The sequence below is a fragment of the Pectinophora gossypiella genome, chromosome 7 (assembly GCF_024362695.1).
Source record: "Pectinophora gossypiella chromosome 7, ilPecGoss1.1, whole genome shotgun sequence".
Classification (NCBI taxonomy): domain Eukaryota; kingdom Metazoa; phylum Arthropoda; class Insecta; order Lepidoptera; family Gelechiidae; genus Pectinophora; species Pectinophora gossypiella.
The window spans coordinates 16,703,593-16,723,118 of record NC_065410.1 but is presented as its reverse complement, the minus strand read 5'-3'; the positions used below and the strand labels follow the sequence as shown (position 1 = coordinate 16,723,118).

Sequence of the window (19,526 nt, the reverse complement as noted above, 5' to 3'; positions counted from 1 at the left end):
TAAAGAAAATATTTCAAGAGCGTTTAGTACCGTGCGTTCGAGACTTACTCACCAATTCAATTTAATAATAAAAAAAATAAAAAAGACAAATATGCTACATATTTACAAAGGTTGTTGTTAACACAACAATATAGTTATCACTAGCCTAGTAGGACCCAAAAGTGATATCATGAAGCGGCGCGGCGCCTCCTTGCGGCAAGGCGTATTCCTTCAGCAGTTGGTCGAGCATCGAGAACGGTTGCTGGTTGCGCGGCTGGGAGAACGGTTGCTGGTTGCGCGGCTGGGAGAATGGTTGCTGGTTGAACTGCGGGGCGGAGTACCGGGGCTCGGCGGGCGCGGGGGCGAAGCTGCCGGGAAGAAGAACACACTGTTGAATATTCATGTTATTTTTTAACAAATAAAAATATTCTTAGCGTGAGCGTTAGACTCACAATCTGGAGGTCCGGGTTCGATTCCCGATGGGGACATTGCATTGTCGAAATCACTTTGTGAGACTGTCCTTTGTTTGGTAAGGACTTTTTAGGCTTGAATCACCTGATTGTCCGAAAAAGTAAGATGATTCCGTGCTTCGGAGGGCACGTTAAGCCGTTGGTTCCGGCTATTAGCCGTAAAAACACCTCCACCAACCCGCAGTGGAGCAGCGTGGTGGCGTATGCTCCATACCCCCTCTGGTTGATTGAGGGGAGGCCTGTGCCCAGCAGTGGGACGTATATAGGCTATTTATGTATGTAAAAATATTCTTACTTACATATAACTGGTCCTACATTCTTCTAGCCCATATTTTATGTCCATTAAAATTTATAATAAACTGTCTAACTTATTGAGAGAAGAAAAAAGTGACAAAATCTTTATTAAAAAAATAAAAGAACTTCCAATTAATAAATGTTACTACAGCACTAGTGATACCTTAATGATGATGTTACTATTTGAAAAGCTGATGGGGTTGAGGTTGAAGTTGATAAGGTTGGTACTCTACCTTACAACCCACACGGTAGAAGAGAAGATTTGAAAAGCTTCCTTCTCTATTTTAAACTTCTATTTTGTTGTGCCCGAAAGGGTCTGTGATGTGAAACTCATGTAATTGTAGCGGTAACGAGCGAACTACCTACTTCTTCACTACCGTGTGTACTCATCCATTTAGTATATCTTTATTGTATATACCTACAAAATGCAAAAACAGACGATGAGTTGCGGTGTACAGAAAAACCTGTCGATAGGTTTATGAGACACCGTTTTTGATTGTAATATGTTTATTATTACATTGAATAATAAAAAATAAAAAAAATTGTACACCATCATAGTATATAGAAACTCATACGTGCATGGCCCATATGTGGGGCACATTGTTTCTTACCATAGTGTGTCTATGTACGATAAGGTGCAAAAGTCCAATCAGTTTCTTGCAAAGTAATAAATTAACTGGTTGCATGTCGTTTTTATAATAGACCGAAAACATCTACAAGAACATAAATAATTATGACAACTAATGGTTCATATAATTCGCTGGGCTCAGTGACTGCACTTTTGCACTTTGATTTTAAATGAATTCCAATGTGTTTATCGAAAAATAACATTACGCATGAGGTGTTGATATTATTATCTAATTTTTAGCTATACAGTGAACGTGTTAACCTTCTGATTTCATGGATTCCAGACATTATGCATCTTTAGTAGTGTCGTGGGACGTATGTCGTCTGTTTAGGTTATGTACTATACCATCATAGACGGCTCACCAACTATCACGTCGGTCTAACAGACAGCTCAGTGAGGTGTGGGTACTTAGTTCATCTTACTTTGGATGTACCTCTGACTACCCCAATCGGGATACAGTCGTAAGCTTATGTTATGTTGTTGTTATGTACTATATAAAAAGTGTTCTGTTTCATTATATACGTACTTTTGTTGCGGCGCAGGGTTATTATAGTTCTGCGAGTATTGTATGGCGGGGGCGGGGCGGAAGTCCTGCTTGGGACGGTACTGCTGCTGGCGGGGCTGCGCCGGCGCAGGGCTGAAGAACTGCTCCTGATCCAGAGGCGCGGGCGCGGCGCCGGCGAAGAATGCGGGCTGGGGGAAAAAATATGAAATTATTGATTATATTTCAATAAGATAACATTTTACAATCGTTTCAATGCGCGGTAAGAATTAGATCTATCCAAGTACCTAAGCTAGTGTTGTGACGTTAATGAGCATAGTGACGTGTTAGTCGATATTAGGTAGATCGATTATTTTCTATCTAACAGTAAGTACTTTATTTTGTTTTGATTCCCAACATGGAAATGAACATGGAAATTAGCATTCGTTTGTATTGGGACATGTGATGACTGCCGAGGAATAAAGCATTGTAAAGTGATATGATAAGACCTCGATATTAACTATGGCAGCTCAATAACCCAATAGGGTTGATGGGTTGGTAATCCACCTTACAACCCACACGACAGAAGAAGATATTAACTATGTAAGTATGTGATGACGTAACCCTAGTTTACATTTAGTCCATTACAGCAAAAATCTGTAATGAAGCGGTCAGGTGCGGTATTGCACCTGTGACTGTTTTGGAGCGCGTCGCTAGCGCAGGCTCTTTGTAAGTAAGTAAGTGAAATGTTTATTTTTCATCTACTACTCAGTCTGTATCCAGCCACTGCTGGGTATAGGCCTCCTCTCTTTCACACCATCCTTTCCGGTCCTTTGCTTATGTGCGTTATTTTTCATAAAGAAACATTTTTTTTTGTTATTATAAAAACCCAACAAAATCAATTCCTCATAATCATGTATTGTATGTAAGCCGAACACACTAGTTACCTTAGGCGGCGTAGGCGCAGATTGCGGCGCGGGCCGGTACTGTTGTTGAGGTTGCGGCGGCGCCGGGCGGTATTGTGGCTGTGGTTGCGGCTGAGGGCGAGGTACGGGGCGCGGGCGCGGCGCAGGCGCAGGCTCCTCGTAGTCGTAGTCTACTGCTTGTTGCGCTGGCTGCGCACGGTACTGGTTGCGGTTGGCCTGAAACAAAAAAAAAATGTTATTTCTTGACGCCACAGCAGGTATAAGGTGAATAAAATTGGGAATCAGACTCATGTAATCAACGTACTTAATTATCATAGATAAGCTTGTTGAAGGTAACTTTAATCTTCTTGAATATGTCATTTCGCAAGGAGTTATGGCTGAGGAGAAGAACTGACAAGAAACTGCAACAGCAACACATATTTCAAATCAATGTATACATTACAAGTTATTTAATGAAATGAATTATTTTATTTCAGATCCATTTATAACTAGAGGAACACATTTAATACCAGACATTTATATCATTTAGGTAATCATTAATCTTATAATAAGCTCAAAAATGAATCAAAAATGCAATTATATCAGTGGAAAAAAAATATTGTATATAGCGTGATTAAAATTGTGTTTTGAACTGTACATGTAAATGATAGATGTGATGTCAAGCAGTCGCCGTGCGGGGAGTCGCTGTCCACGCTACAATTCAGTAAGCTTCACATGATCTTTAAATCTATTTTCTGACAAATTCAAAATATTGTCTGGTATGTTATTGTAAAAACGTATGCATAACCCCAAAAAAGACGAATTTAATTTACAACACAATTACAGTCACTGTGGTCTTGTCGCTTGCTTGTCAAACGGGGAGCGCCGGTTCGAACCCCGATACCGGACATGTACCAATGAATTATTAGTTTTCACTAACACAGTTGCCTCGACCGTTATAATTCAAAAATAATTATTTTTAAAATTGGCTTACAATTTACGCTTTTTGAACGTCAAAAATTAAATTACATATTATGTAACTAGCTGTAAAAATACTACACAGGGCCCCAGTCCTGTGTCTATAACGGTCACCATCTATAACGTTGGTCTATCAGAAAGTTTGGTAAGGTGTATGTACTTAGGTCATCTTGCGATGGATGTACCTCTGAGTACTCGAATTGCGATATAGTCGTCAGCTTATAAATATTATGCTATGCTATGTTATAAAACACAAAAGTTCTCTCTTTTAGGAGAACATAATCATAACACGGCATCACTCTTGTATCGGGAAGGGGTGCAAAGAATATACACTACTCCTCGCCAGCTATATTTAAGTCCTACGTGATAGGGATAGCCTCATCATCATCAGCCCATTAACGACCCAATGCTGGGGCACGAGCCTTCCCTATGGATGGATAGGGAGATCGGGCCTTAAACCATCACGCGGGCCCAGTTGATGGTAATTAACGATTGCTAATGTAGCCGGGACCAACGGCTTAACGTGCCTTCCGAAGCACGGAGGAGCTCGAGATGAACGAGCCTGTTGCCATTAAATGGGCACAAATCACAGGAACCACGTGACCCGTGTTTCGTTTAAAAATAACGTAAATCATAAAACGCCTGTACAAATAAAAATGCAATATAACTAACATCAACGCCTGTAGGAAAAAAATAGCATTTACCTTTATCTTATCTTGTGCTATTGTGTTTTGTTCAGTGGTACTCTATTGTAAATGATGAACCGATTCGCAGTGTTTTGTGTTTACCTGTCCCTTTCCGGGGCGGCTTCCCTCCTGGTCGCGTGTGGTCTCATCCACTAGAGTAGGAGGAGCGACCGTGATGCCCTCACCAGCGGGCTGGAAGCCGTACTTGTTAGCTCCGTACTCGATCACTCGCACCTGGAATGTTGTATTAAACTAAAATAAATAAGGTACTTAAATAGTTCATCATTACATATTTACATACATACTTTACAACTTACTACTTACTGGTGTAAGTATGTTAAAAGACCCACGTCAGGGGCTTTTGGCGGCTCAATAATAACCCAGGGTTGTGAGGTTGATGACCATCCTCAACAACTCTGGGTTATTATCCCACACGCTAGAAGAAGACAGTTGTGTGCAGCGATTGATATTTTTATCGTTATCGCTTTCAACATACATACATACATAAACTCACGCCTATTTCCCACCGGGGTAAGCAGAGACCATCCAATTCCATTTGCTTCGATCCTGACACAATTCTCTTGCTTCCTCCACATTTATCGCTTCATACACGCACGCCGGTTCAGACTAGATCGTACTAATCTTTTCTAAGGACATCTCCAATTTGGTCAATGTAAGTCCTTCTAGGTCTTCCTCTGCCAGCCCTACCATCAACTTTCGCTTTATATACCGCTTTCGCAATTCTATTATCCTTCATCCGCGCGTATTTTTTTTTTTTGCAAATGGCATTAACTACTTGGCCGGAAGTTAAGGTTACGAGTTACCGATTACTTATCGCTTTGTGACGCTGCTTTATTCTAACGTACAAATATGTAGGCAATTACTATGCTACGCAATATTCGTACTGATATGCAGCTCAATATTACGTGCGAATGTCAAATTGCAATCAATAAATAATACTTTATTGCACAACGACATATACAAAGGACATAAACATACGAATAAAAACATAAGCACAACAGGCGGCCTTATTGCTAAACAGCAATTTCTGCCAGGCAACCTTAGGGTGAAAGAAGATAATATTATTGTATGTCTTTTTCATATCTCGGGCCTATGGAGGCCCGGACTTTTGGAAGGCGTGCATGGGGCCGAAGCCAACACGTAGAGGCCCCTTAAGACAGTTTAATCTAAATGTGGTGTGACACCAACCGGCGATTATCCCTGTATGCACTATGGGAGTGCACCCAAAGACAATCCCCGGTTCGTGTAGGACTATTGCAAATTATGGGAACAAAGGGAACTGGGCTATTGGGTTGGGGGTTAGTGGACCGGGATACTGGAGCTATGGGGGACTATGGCGCCTGCTCGACCAATGTTGGTAAACATGGATAAATGAGCAGGCGGTGACTCGCCACTCACTGGATGGGCCACCTATCTAGCCGACGCGACTGGACGGCAAGGCAGCAACATGGTTGTGAGCAGCTCAGGGTGTCGAGAGGTGTACACCGCTTTCTGCGAGGCGGTTTACCCGCCTCACCAACTCGCGACTTATGCATCTTTCACTTCCACCCTGCGAGCGTATAGCTCTAACGCCCCACTCTGGCCGGCCAATGAAGGCAAGCCAGAGGTGAGAGTCCTGCGGCCCCCGCTGGGGTCCACTCCGGCCGGCCAGTGAAGGCAAGCCGGAGACGGAGGGCCTGACCGACTTTCGGGGGATCTCAGCTCCGTGGTGTCGTCACTCACCAACAGCTCGCCACAAGCTGGCCTGCGGAGACTGACTGCACTGTTGAATTCACCAGTTTCGCTGATGAATTCACCAGGGGGCGATGGGGTCGTCACATTGCAATATTATTTTTTTAGCTGAATTGCTTAGATGTGGTCTCTTTAACCCCCAGGTAGTCTTTATACAATTGCATACATTTGTTGGTGACGCATGGTGTCCTAGTGTGATAGGTCCTTAGCAACAGTAACTCTATGTCTACTACGGTCAATTATCACTCAATCGATTAGCGTAGCAGAACACACATGACTACGTAATTGCTACGCCGAAGCGTAGCAGTGACGCGTTACGACTTTGCTCATCTTCTCATTCTTCTCATCTTCGTGATTTTAATATTGATATTCTGGAAAATTGCTCATTAAGTACTACATTCAAATCTTTATTTCTGTGTTATAATCTTGTAAATCTTTTTTCAGAACCAACCCGAATCACGTCACAGTCCGCGAAATGTATCGATAATATTTTTAGTAACTTAGAACCTTGTGATAAATTAATAATTAATAAATTAAAGTCAGATCACTGTGGTCAACAAATATCTTTCAACTTATTTGTTGACCGCTCACTGAAAAAGGATGTTACATGCAATCCCATATCAAGTAGTCGTTTAGAACAATTCAAAGATAATATGTCAAACAAATTACCAGAACTTCCTTACTGTGATGACCCAAATTTGTTATATAACTCCCTATTTAATCTAACAAAATCGGAATTTAATAAAGTATTTAAGGCAAAAACAATTAAGAAAGCAGACACACCAATTTTTAGTGACTGGGCGACGGTAGGAATTTATAAGAGTAGAAACAGGTTGTATGAACTTTACGAAGAAAGAACATACAATCATAGCGTAGCTTTTCACGACTATGTAAAACAGTATTCAAAAGTTTTCAAACGTGTTTGCGTTACCGCGAAGGCAATGTTTGTTAGCAGTAAAATTAAAGGTAGCTCAGATATTATTAAAATGACTTGGAAAGTTATTAATAGCGAAACTGGGAAAGTCAAAGCACGCGATCTCGAGTATCAATTACAAATTGACGGTAAACTACTCACAAATGATAAGCAAGTTGCTGAAGCTTTTGAAAAATTCTTTACTGACATTCCATTTTTGACTACCAAGGACTTGAAGTCATCTCCTGCACTCGCTCAATCACTTGTAAGGGAGCACATAGATACGTCCAAAGTAGATAAACTAACATTTACACACGTGAGTCCTAGGGACGTCTTAAGAGCTTTTAAATCTTTAGAAATCAAAAAGACTGCAGATCTTCATGATCTCTCTGTTAAAGTCATTAACTCCGTGATTGATTGCATAGCTCCCTATCTATCATGTATATTTAATAAATGTGTAGACAATGGTGTGTTTCCAGATTTAATGAAGCACAGTAAAGTCATTCCATTGTTTAAAGCTGGTAGTACTTCTGACCCTACTAATTTTAGACCAATATCTATACTACCCACGCTTAGTAAAATATTTGAAAAAATTTTATTACTGCAATTACTTCAACATTTCAATTTAAACAATTTAATGTCTAATAAACAATTTGGTTTCACAAAGGGTCGCTCAACAACCGATGCTGGTGTTGAGTTAATAAATCATGTTTTTCAGGCTTGGGAGGAGTCCAAAGATGCTATTGGTGTCTTTTGCGACCTTTCCAAAGCCTTCGATTGCGTTTGTCATGATATCTTGATCGCGAAACTTCGTCACTATGGAATAACTGATAATGCCATCGCTCTTTTGGAGTCATACCTTAGTGGCCGCGTTCAGAGGGTTGATGTGCATGGCTCCAGATCGTGTGGATCTAACGTCACTATAGGCGTCCCGCAGGGCTCAATTCTAGGTCCATTTCTATTCCTAGTTTACATAAACGACCTACCTAGTCTTGTAAAACATGAGGTGGTGCTGTTTGCAGATGATACCTCCTTACTTTTTAAAGTAAAGAGACGACAAGATTCCTTTGACGATGTAAACAACGCCATTTCAGAGGTAGTGGATTGGTTTACTGTAAACAACCTGCTACTTAATGAAAATAAAACAAAATATGTTTATTTTACGTTATCGAATGTTAGTAGGCCCCTCGATTCTATTATTGTAAAAAATAAGGAATTGGACCTCACGGATACTGCTGTATTTTTGGGAATTACTTTGGACGCTAAGTTGCAATGGAGTCCTCATATTGATAAGTTGTCCAGAAGGCTCAGCTCAGCAGCATTCGCGGTCAAAAAAATTCGTTTAATAACCGATGTAGAAACCGCGCGATTAGTTTATTTTGCCTACTTCCACAGTCTAATGTCGTACGGCATCTTGCTGTGGGGTCATGCTGCAGATATGAACAGCATTTTTGTTCTGCAAAAGCGAGCCATTCGGGCGATTTACAAATTGGGACCCAAGATGTCACTTAGAAATAAATTTAAAGAAATTAATATTTTAACTTTGGCATCACAATATATCTTTGAAAACTTAATATATGTAAAAAAACATATAGGATTATTTGCAAAAAATAGCGATCGGCACATTGTTAATACCAGGAACAAAAATAAACTTGCTTTACAAGTCAGTCGATTACATAAGATTACTAAATCTTTTAAGGGGCAATGTATACGTTTTTACAATAAGATTCCCATTGACATTCAGAATTTGCCTTTCAACTGTTTTAAGACAGTAGTTAAACAAAAACTTTACAAAAAAGGTTATTATAAAGTTAGTGATTATTTAGAAGATATGAATGCATGGGATTAACTGTCTGAGAACTGATATTAGGCAGCTAAATTACTCAATTGTATACCAATATTTTATGTTTTATGTTTATTTTTATTTTTTTAAAGAACGTCTAGGGCCCTGTGCCGAGGTTTTTCTTGCAGCTTCTTTTCCCCGGCTATACAGGTTGTGAGAAGCTGCAGTAGTTTTAGGCGGATGAGACGTTCGTTATGTAAAATTGACGATTCAAAGTGTAACTATGTTACCTACTGAATAAAGATATTTTTGAATTTGAATTTGAATTTGAATTCATTACACAATACTTTAAATTACAATACATAATACAATACATAATATATTAATTAAGAAAACAAAAATTCAAAACTTGTGATTCCGTCGTTTAGATGAGCATATTTTGTGTATTCTGTATATCTACACTTATTGAAAAATCGTTTGATTTGTTTGTGCTAAGAGAACGGAATGAATAAGAAAATATTATTTAACCGGCGCGGTTGATCTAAGTCAAGTATGAAAAATCGAAGGAGAAAGGTAAGTTTTATACCCAGCAGTGAGATCACTCACAGACTAAATAAGCTATGGTACTATAAGCTTCAAATGTCCAATCAGTTACTCGCAAAGTAATAGACCAAGAGAGACTGATTGCCCGATCTCGCGAAATCTCGTTTAATTTTTCGGGATCAATCCCGATGACGAGATCCCATTCGAGATTGACGGGATTGGGCGAATCTCCTTGAGTTATACTTTTTAAATAAAAGTGAGTGTTTTATGAGCAAATAAATAATTTTTAATTTTTTGTTTTGATTATGCTGATTTTTAAAGAAAACTTAATTATTTAATTATATTAAAGGTTTTTGTATTGAAGGTTTTTGTTTTCTTTCAAAAAATATATTTTTTAATTATCCTCACTATCACAAACAAGCAGTGTTCATCTTTTGTTTTGTTTTCTTTTTTTTTCAGTCATCCTAACTTTATTTTTTTTTTATGAACTAGACGGGATCCCGAAAAGTTCGGGATCTCGCGGTATTGGTATTTTGAATAAGGCGGGATCTCGAATTTGCGATCTCGAGTCGGGGTTGCATTCCCTACTTCTTATACGTGTCGTACCTTGCCTGTGTCATCCTTGTACCCGTATTTCCCCTTCACCTCCCCCGTCGCAGCTTTCGTCTCAATCTTGAACGAGCCATCCGCCGCCTCATACCCGTACGTGTACGACCCGTCCTCGTTGTGCCTGCAATGATAAAAATCAAATCAAATCAATTTATTTGCGAGAAGACATAAAGGCCATCAGGCCTAGAAAAGTAAAGAAAGAACAAATCGTCAGTCACGTCAAATACACTGGTGGAGAAAAAAATCGACTCCACACACGACGCATGAAACCACATTGGTTAGTATGATTGGTGATTAACGGACGTATGATATCATCACCATCATCTCCCTAGGGTTATCCCGTTTTTCGCAGGGTCCGCTTACCTAACCTGAAGATTTGACAGATCCGTTTTTTACAGAAGCGACTGCCTGTCCAACCCGCGAAGGGAAATCTAGCCAAATACAGGTTAGGTCACCACGAGGTTTTCCTTCACCGCTAAGCACATGATTAACATTTACGATCCAAACTTGAATTCGAAAACAAATTCGACAATCATTGGTTTAGGCCTGTGCTGGATTCGAACCTGCGAGTGAAATTGCATTGTCGCCTTAAAAGTGAAAATAACGTAACATTTCGGTGTGATTTTTGACAACAAAGCCTCGATTTCTTTCAATTAATTTCATTAGGGGTAATTTTTTTTAATACAAATTTACTCCTGGATTGAAAGTAGCGTGTCTATTGCGAGGTTTATAAAATCAAATCCGAATGTATTGTTTTAAAGAAAAATATACGGTCGACTTGAGAACCTCCTCCTTTTGTGAAGTCGGTAAAAAAGACATGCTTTTACAGTATAAGGCGACCATATATGTATGTTATGTACCTACCTGTTGATTTGCTTCAGAATGGGCACGGGAGTGGAGGTAACTTTGTTCTCGGAGGGGATGTACCGCGGCGCGCGCTCATCCGCGTACTGCGCGCACGCGCACGCGCAACACACTGCCAGTATCGTCTGCAAATAAACAACATCATAAGATTTTATAAGAATTTCATAATTTACCTTTGACCTAGGAAATTACCCAATTATTTATGATCCAAACATGCATAAAAGTAAGTAGTAAATAATTTTAATTTCTAGTTTCGTACATCTTTTATCTATAAACAAAGTTGCAATAAGTTTTCAAGTAATTAGCCTAGCAAGTTGCCAATTAAGAACGTTTAAATCATTAAGTACTTACCTAACTATTTCAAGTAGCATTGAGCTAAATTCGCTAACTCTAAATACCGTAGAGTTTATTGAAATTGACCGCGACTATAATGTTTTTATAAAAAAAATGTAGCAGGTTGCCAAATAGTGAAATATGGTCATATGCCCTTGACATCGCGTTTCGTTGCGTAAACTTAAGAATGCGTTTTGTTGTTTGAACTACTTAGGGTAAGGTGATCCAAATGAATGGTGAAAGAGTTTAGAAACTAATTTAATAATCGGCTAAAATATATATAAGTAAACAACAAAGTTCAAAGTTGTTTGAATAAATAAATTAAGTCTAAAAAAAAGTAAACAACTTATGTATAAAAAACACTTAATAATGTTTATTTTTGTTGGCAACCGAAATCGTTTCTTCGAAAGTTGGAAAAGATAATATTTACCCGATCAGGAATGAAACTTGGACTTCTAGATAGTGGTTCAGGTGTCTAAGTACTAACACAAAAAGTATAAATAGCAAGTCGTAGTACCTAAATAGAAATTATCAATTTTATCATAGCCATAGTTTGTGTCTCTTTTCCATAGTCTCTGCTTACCCCGGTGGGTAGGCGTGAATTTATTTAGGTATATTTCTGTCATATTGTAATAAAACATACCAATATTTTTATTTTTAAAATACAGTATTTTAAACTCCCCTCACATCTGCCTACCTCTTTGGGGATACAGGCGTGATGCTACGCTATGTTGGGTGCCATTTAAAACTCGCTGAAGCTTATCTTTCGCATCCTTATGGTGATTTTACGGGTAGCTGGCTATATAGGTTCGAGTCGTGTTGTTTGACTTCTTGCACATTATGTTGCGATCGCAAATGACATGTAGTAACACTGGCAACCATACAATTTACAAGCTTATAGTTCCTTGTTATTTGTATGAATGGTAACCAATTGTTACTCTTTGTCGTTAGTTACTTTTTTTTAAATAAAATAGACTCGCAATCTCTCCTGATGGTAAGTGACGATACGGTCTAGGGTTGATCACGATTACCTAACAAATGCCTATTCACTTTAGCCTTAACGGCCTCTGTGGTCCAGTGGTTGAGCGTTGGACTCACGATCCGGAGGCCCCGGGTTCGAATCCCGGTGGGGAAATATCACAAAAATCACTTTGTGATCCCTAGTTTGGTTAGGACATTACAGGCTGATCACCTGATTGTCCGAAAGTAAGATGATCCGTGCTTCGGAAGGCACGTTAAGCCGTTGGTCCCGGTCACTATTTACTTATGTAAGTACGTAGTCGTTACAGTAGCCATGTCAGGGGCCTTTGGCGGCTCAATAATAACCCAGACACCAGGGTTGATGGGGTTGGTATTCCACCTCACAATCCACACGATAAGAAGACTCTAGCCTTGAAGACTCCCAGATTATAACGAGTTGGAACAGACGACGGCAGACAGTTCCAGTCTTTTGCTGTTCGCATCAAAAAGAGGCAAAACGTCTAGTGCGGATTGGTGGTATATCCACAACATAAGGATGAATGCCTGCCGACGTCTAGTTGTCCGTAGATAGAATTGAGTGGGTGCAATTAAATCGTGAAGTTCCTGCGTAAATTCTGTGGCGTTCTAGTTCTAATTGTTGAGTTGTGTGCTGGTAATTAAACGACCACATAAAGTAATATTTTAAAGGTTTTATTGTTTTCTCACATATTTACACATTTTGCACTATTATTATTATTAATGTTTTATTAAATCACTGTTTTTTGTATTGTTTGAATTAACTTTTTAACAAAAGAAAATATTAATTATGCATCCATTTTTGATGTTAAGAAGGAAGTCTCTACCTTTGTCTATGACAATACCTTTTTTATAGTAAGTAACCAAAACCATAGACATTTTTACATTTTGTTCGTGATCCGAACACATTCACCGAAGTGTATCCTATAAAAAACCGACAGACAAGCTACCCTTCATCTGTGATCTAGACTTTGGAGTCGACTCTTCACTAACGAGTCATTGTCTATGAGCTTTATTGCTCGTCACTCCACTGAGTCGAGATGACAAGAACGTGTACCGAAAGTCTAAAAATATTACAATTACTTAATATTTTTGGATGTAAACTGGAACCTGACAGACGGCAGCAGAAACTGTCAGTACTATTCAGAGGCGGAGGACAGGAGTCCTAGTACGGCTTTGAAAGAGACTACTCTGGGCGCCATCCCACTCGCGTCAGACAGAGTACTGCGCGGCGGAAGGCAAGAGGGAAACCACTGACATCTGCTACACCGACAAGAGCGTGGCTCTTAAATTAATGATGAATATTCTTGAGAGGATGCCTTTTTCCAACAGTCGAATGAGAGTCTAGGCTAGAAGAGAAGGTAATACATCATTAAAGTGTATTAGCTTACCCGGGTATCATAGCGTCTTTTTATTTTATTAATAATATTCGAAAATCCCCTTGAGTAACCTAGTCACCAGTATCTTAGCTTAAAGGTGACATGTCAGTCTCATATATTTTTATCACTTTCACTGTTGATTGACATTTTTATTTGCAACTTGGGTAGCTTCTACCCTAAGGCTGGTAAGGTCGGTCATCCACCTCACACCTTTCACAAGAATAGTAGACGAATACTTGAAAATATATTCAATAAGAAATAGAGATAGTGATTTAGCCACTGTTGAGGAGTCGAAGAGAATAACGTAATACTTACTAAAGATATAATTAAGTATATTATTATGACATTTAATCTCGTAAGACCGGGATTTTCAGACACAAAAGTAAGAAAGATTTTAAAACGACATTCGGTCTTACGGCTATAAATCAATGACAATATTATATGAGAGAATGTGCACAAAGAAGTGAGACTGTTTCCTGCGTGAGAGTGGAAATATTTAGAGGCCGACTGTCCGCGCGGTGCCGACGCCTGCGCCGTTCACTACAACTACCTAGAGCTGCCTGACGTATAACCGGACCTAACTTAATGGATTTTTTAAATATTCTTGCAGATCATCAACGTCATCACTTGTACTTGACCGAAAATGTGTCTTTTTTTGACGTTACTTATTGTAAGTTTGCCGCAAATGGGATTAACTACTTAGACGGACAAATGAGGAGTGCTGAGGGCTTTCACCTAATTAAATTTTATAACAGGTCTGAAGGTGCCCAGTTGGGCGCTAACCTCGCCCGTGGCCAATTGAGGGCGTCTAAGAAGATTACATTTGAAAGAATGAATCGACTCTAGTGGGCCGGTAGCGATAAGCGGTCAATGAGGGAAATCGTCGACTACGCCGGCGGGGCTGATATCGGGGGCCTGAAGTGTTGGTGTCGCTAGCAGATTGGCCGCCTCTATGGCTAGAGTAATTATGTCGTCAGGGTTATATTATTAGAGCAGTAGGAGCCATAATTCATTATTTATTTATTTGCAATAAAAATAATACAGAGTAAGAATGGTACACCCCACTTCTGCGGTGGTCAGTGCAGCTCCACACCGTATATAATTAATTTTGTGTTATTACATTAGGTATATTAATAAGTACTAACACTAGCATGTAAGTAATCGTATTAATTCATTATGTATATGTGTAGTTGTGTGCGTATTGTACTGTATTCGTGTGTTATGCCTTATTGTTGAAATTTAGTTCTGTGCAATAAAGTATATTTTAGATCCGAAATAAATGATTTTGAATTGGCAGCCCTAGCCACCCGCACTTGCCACTGCGCGCGCACGCCCTTTTGCTCTATAATCACAATAATGCAACTCTGATAATATTATATCTCTAACTTCTACTGCAGTTTGTTAACAGTTCTTTATGTGCCTCTACAGAATTGTACTGCAATTTCCGATAATGGAATCAGTTATGTTGTAACTTGTAATTCAGTTTCCAAATAAATAGGTACATTAAGTCAAAAACGAGAGCGCATTTTTAATGTGAATTTGTTAACAAAACCTCGCAATAGACAACCTTGTTTCAATCCAGGTAATCATTTCTGTATCCTGTTTTATCAAAATTTACAAGCCCTGTATTACAAAAAAAATTCTAAGTGTGTATCAAAGAAAGTGTTCGTCAAAACTACAATGTTACAAGTGTAAATTACAATGTTACAAGTGTCAATTTATTTCACAAGTATATTTTACAATCCCTGTCTTTTTTTGATAAACGTAACTTACACGAACTTGTAAGTAGCTTGTAGCTTGTAAACGTCTAGACTTGTAAGTTTGATAAACACGGCACTGGTGTCAATTTTTGCCCCGAATTTAAACGAATTGAAAGAAATAGAGGTTTCATAGGGCTCACGATCTGTAGGACCGGGTTCGATTCTCAATTAAGACATTATCGAAAATCACTTTGTGAGACTGTCCTTTGTTTGGCTAAGACATTGCAGACTAGTTTCTGTCTCTACTAGCTCAAACCCGCACTGGAGCAGCATGATGGAGTATGCCCCATACCCCCTCCGGTTGACTGAGGGGAAGCCTGTGTCCAGCTGTGGGACGTACCTATATACATATAGGCTATTTATGTTTAAGTCGTTTATGCCTTTATATACTTTGAAGTATACTTCACAGACGCATATCACCTGCTCTTGAACCATCTTTGTTTTGACATAGTCACACCCTAGACACTTCATACAAAACACCTCGTTTTACACAGACACTATACATTGACGTTATCGTACACGCGCATCTGCGTGTGTGACGTCTGACGCCATACGATTGTAGACTAAAGTAAGACCGAGGGGGTGAGGTAAATCTATTTCAGCCGCTGGTGGGAAGCGGAGAATTTCCGTTCTTCTTTATTATATGACATAGTTTCCAATTCAACACTGCATATCCTTATTTCCTGAACTCCTCCAAAGAGCTGTAATTACCAGCTCCATAGCATTGCGACTTCACAGTCACATTGCTACAACACTCCACAATTATCCGTCGTCGGTTAACAAAGAAACCAGTTGCCGTGACGTCACTTATCACAACCTTATCACACGCAATCCACTTTCACGTCAAGAATAAGTTCTACTTAACGCACTGTACACTTGACACTAATACACTTTACTGTAAAACGAAACACCTTGAACATTTTAAACACAAAACATTAAAAAAATATATTCGTTAAGATTGCAAAATATAAATAGGTTTTATGTTTATCATAATTTTTATGACATAATTTTGTAATGACTATTAAAATAATAATAAAAAAGCATCAATAAAATGTTTATATTAATAACTATATTCAGCCAACCAGTAAAAAAATCAAAACAGGAAAAAGATCTTATTCATAATTGAATTTTACTGATGAATGCTTGCCTTAAAAAGACCCTTGCTGGCTGTTATTTGAGCGACCTGATTTATTTTTAAATGTTTAAATTTGGAACAAAGTAACGTACCAATCTGAGTAGCGGCGCCATGTCTTGGAGTCGGAGGCGCGGCGCGTGCGCACGGCGTTTATATACAACTGTCGGGGCGGCCTTTCACTGAATATTATATTTGAGGGTGCTGTCCCTATGTCGGGAAGGATAGGAAACATCATATCTCTAAGTTCTCGAGTTAATTAAGGTTTTGGGGATTGTTTGAATAGGAAATAATGACATAAAATGTTCGCAACTGAAAGATATGATGCAATCGGAAGTAAATGTTAAGTTCAGTACAGTTATTATTTGAATTACTTAATAAAAAAAATGCTTGCCCAATGATTAATTATTTTTAAGTGCAATTTTTACTAACACTGGCCGGACATAGAGCTGTCTAATCAGCTCGCGACCGCAACCATATTGGGGGAAATAAGAATGCCACATCGAAGCAATTCATATAAAAAGCAAGATTGCTATTTGATATTTGTGATATTTGACACATGCGTAAATGTCAAATAGCAATATTGGTTTTTAGATGTCGTACCGAGGTTTTTCTTGCAGAGCCGATGTTTTTCTTGCTGCTTCTTTTCCCCGGCTGTACAGGTTGTGAGAAGCTGCATTCGTTTTAAACGGATGAGACGTGCGTTATGTAAATATGACGATTCAAAGTGTAACTATGTTACCTACTGAATAAAGATATTTTTACGTTGATTTTTTAAAAGATGAATAGCTTTGATGTGGCATTTTTAAACCCCCAGGACCCCGATACATATCCAAATAATGCGCATATTAATGTATCGTTTTGTCGCTTCATATAATGTGTCTCATACTACGTAGGTTGTTCTTTTGCCTACCACGATTGGCTATGGGTTATTTTACTACTTCGTCTACTTCTACATAAATATCCTATAATGCTTTCTCTGCTACAAGAGTTTTTACTGCGAGTATTATTATTGTTTTTTTTTTGTAACACTTTATTTCCTTTATTAATAAACTTTTAGGACTTAACTTAAATCTAGTCTCAGGAGTAAGTAAATGTAGGCTTCAAGAACAATTTTTTTTTATTAAAAGATCTGTGTGCGTTTGACCACGATGGTCCATCCTGGTCTAAAGCAGCGTTGTGGTCTAAGGTGGAGCATGCAAACTCAAATAGTGCTCAATCACTCTTGCCTTGAAACCCCCAAATTAAATGCATCTCTGGGAACACTGACGTAGAAAGAGAATTCCATTCTTTAGCAGTTCGCATAATGAAGGAAGCGAATCTGGCGGTTCAAAGAGGAGGAATGTCGACTACATATGGTTGGAATCCCGCCCCGCACGGCGTTGTGCGATGGTGGAAAGGTGCAAGTGGAATCAGTTCGTGCAAATCCTGAACATACTCACTAAGACGCAATCTGTAAGAAACGCAAACGTATATATTACGTATAAACGAATATCGTTTCCATATCTCGGGCCTATGGAGTCCCGGAGTTTTGGAAGGCGTGCGTGGGGCCGAAGCCAACACGTAGAGGCCCCTTAAGATAATTACTCTAAATGTTGTGTGACACCAACCGGCAATTATCCCTGTATACACACTTAAAGACAATCCCCGGTTCGTATCTATAGGACTATTACAGATTATGGGGACAAAGGGAGCTGGGCTATTGGGTTCGGGGTAAATGGACGGAATACTGGGGCTATGGGGGACTATGGCGTCTATCCGACCAATGTTAATGGATACATTGAGCAGGCGGTGACTCGCCACTCAATGGATGGGCAACCTATCTAGCCGACGCGACTGGACGGCAAGGCAGCAACATGGTTGTGAGCAGCTCTGGGTGTACGAGAGGTGTACACCGCTTTCTTTATTACGTATTAACGTATGTTATTATTAACGTTACGTTATCAAATAAACTACCTAACACCCGTAATATATACAAGGAAGAATCAGATGTCAATAGAATATATATGATTTCATTATCCAAGACTAGTATAAATGTTAAATATAATTCATATTTATTTGAACTCAAGCTCATTCCTTTCTGGGTTTAACAGGGCTTGCGGTATCACAATTCAGCAGTATACATGTTCAAGACATTTTAATCGAATTTATGAATTTGATTTCTTTTTTGAATCATAGGTAATTGATATTACGTGGATTTCAGGATTTGTGCCCGGTTAATGGCAATCGGCTCACTACCTATTACATGGGAGTTAACGGCCTCCGTGGTCCAGTGGTTGAGCGTTGTGCTCACGATCCGGAGGTGCCGGGTTCAAATTCCGGTGGGGAAAAATCACAAAAATCACTCTGTGATCCCTAGTTCAGTTGGGACATTACAGGCTGATCGCCTGGTTGTCCAAAAGTAAGATGATTCGTGTTTCGGAAGATATGTTAAGCCATTGGTCCCGGTTACTATAAGTATGTAGTCGTTACATGAGTCATGTCAGGGGCCTATGACAGCTCAGTAATAACCCTGACACCAGGGCTGATGAGGTTGGTAATCCACTTCACAATCCACACGATAGAAGAAGATGGGACTTAAATATAGTTGGCGAGAAGTGGGTGTACTAATACGCCCCAGCTTGCCCCGTCGGGAAGATATATTAATATATATTGGTATACTATAGGTTAAGTATATATATTTATATGTATGTTATATAATTATTTGCATGTATTTATTGGTAAGTTGTACTTATAGTTTGTACCCGCAATCTTTCAATTTTTACATTTTTCCTCACCTTATGGTTGTCTGGAAGAAATCGCTTTAAGCGATAAGGCCGCCATTTTCCGTGTACTTAATTAAAAGAGTCTTTTTTGTAATTATTTCTTTTTATTTTGGTGCAATAAAGTGTATTTGTATTGTATTGTATGAATGTAGAAACAATTACTTGTAATATCAAGACGCGTTCGTCCTTTGAATTAAACCACAGATTACACTGATAACAAGCCGAACATTACACAAGTTAACCCAAACATGCGCACGCGACTCGCAAACCAAACGA

The 19,526-nt window shown here is 39.1% G+C and overlaps 1 protein-coding gene across 1 annotated transcript; it reads right to left on the bottom strand.

The window, feature by feature from the left end:
• Positions 1-55: 55 nt before the first annotated feature.
• On the bottom strand, positions 56-16,609 carry LOC126368465 (DNA translocase FtsK-like). The gene is made up of 7 exons (XM_050012479.1): positions 16,581-16,609; positions 10,886-11,010; positions 10,019-10,142; positions 4,524-4,655; positions 2,800-2,994; positions 1,898-2,064; positions 56-347 (listed from the first exon to the last, which is right to left on the bottom strand). Exons 1-7 carry the CDS (start codon positions 16,599-16,601, stop codon positions 146-148), a joined length of 966 nt encoding a protein of 321 aa, XP_049868436.1. The 5' UTR covers positions 16,602-16,609; the 3' UTR covers positions 56-145.
• Positions 16,610-19,526: the final 2,917 nt, after the last annotated feature.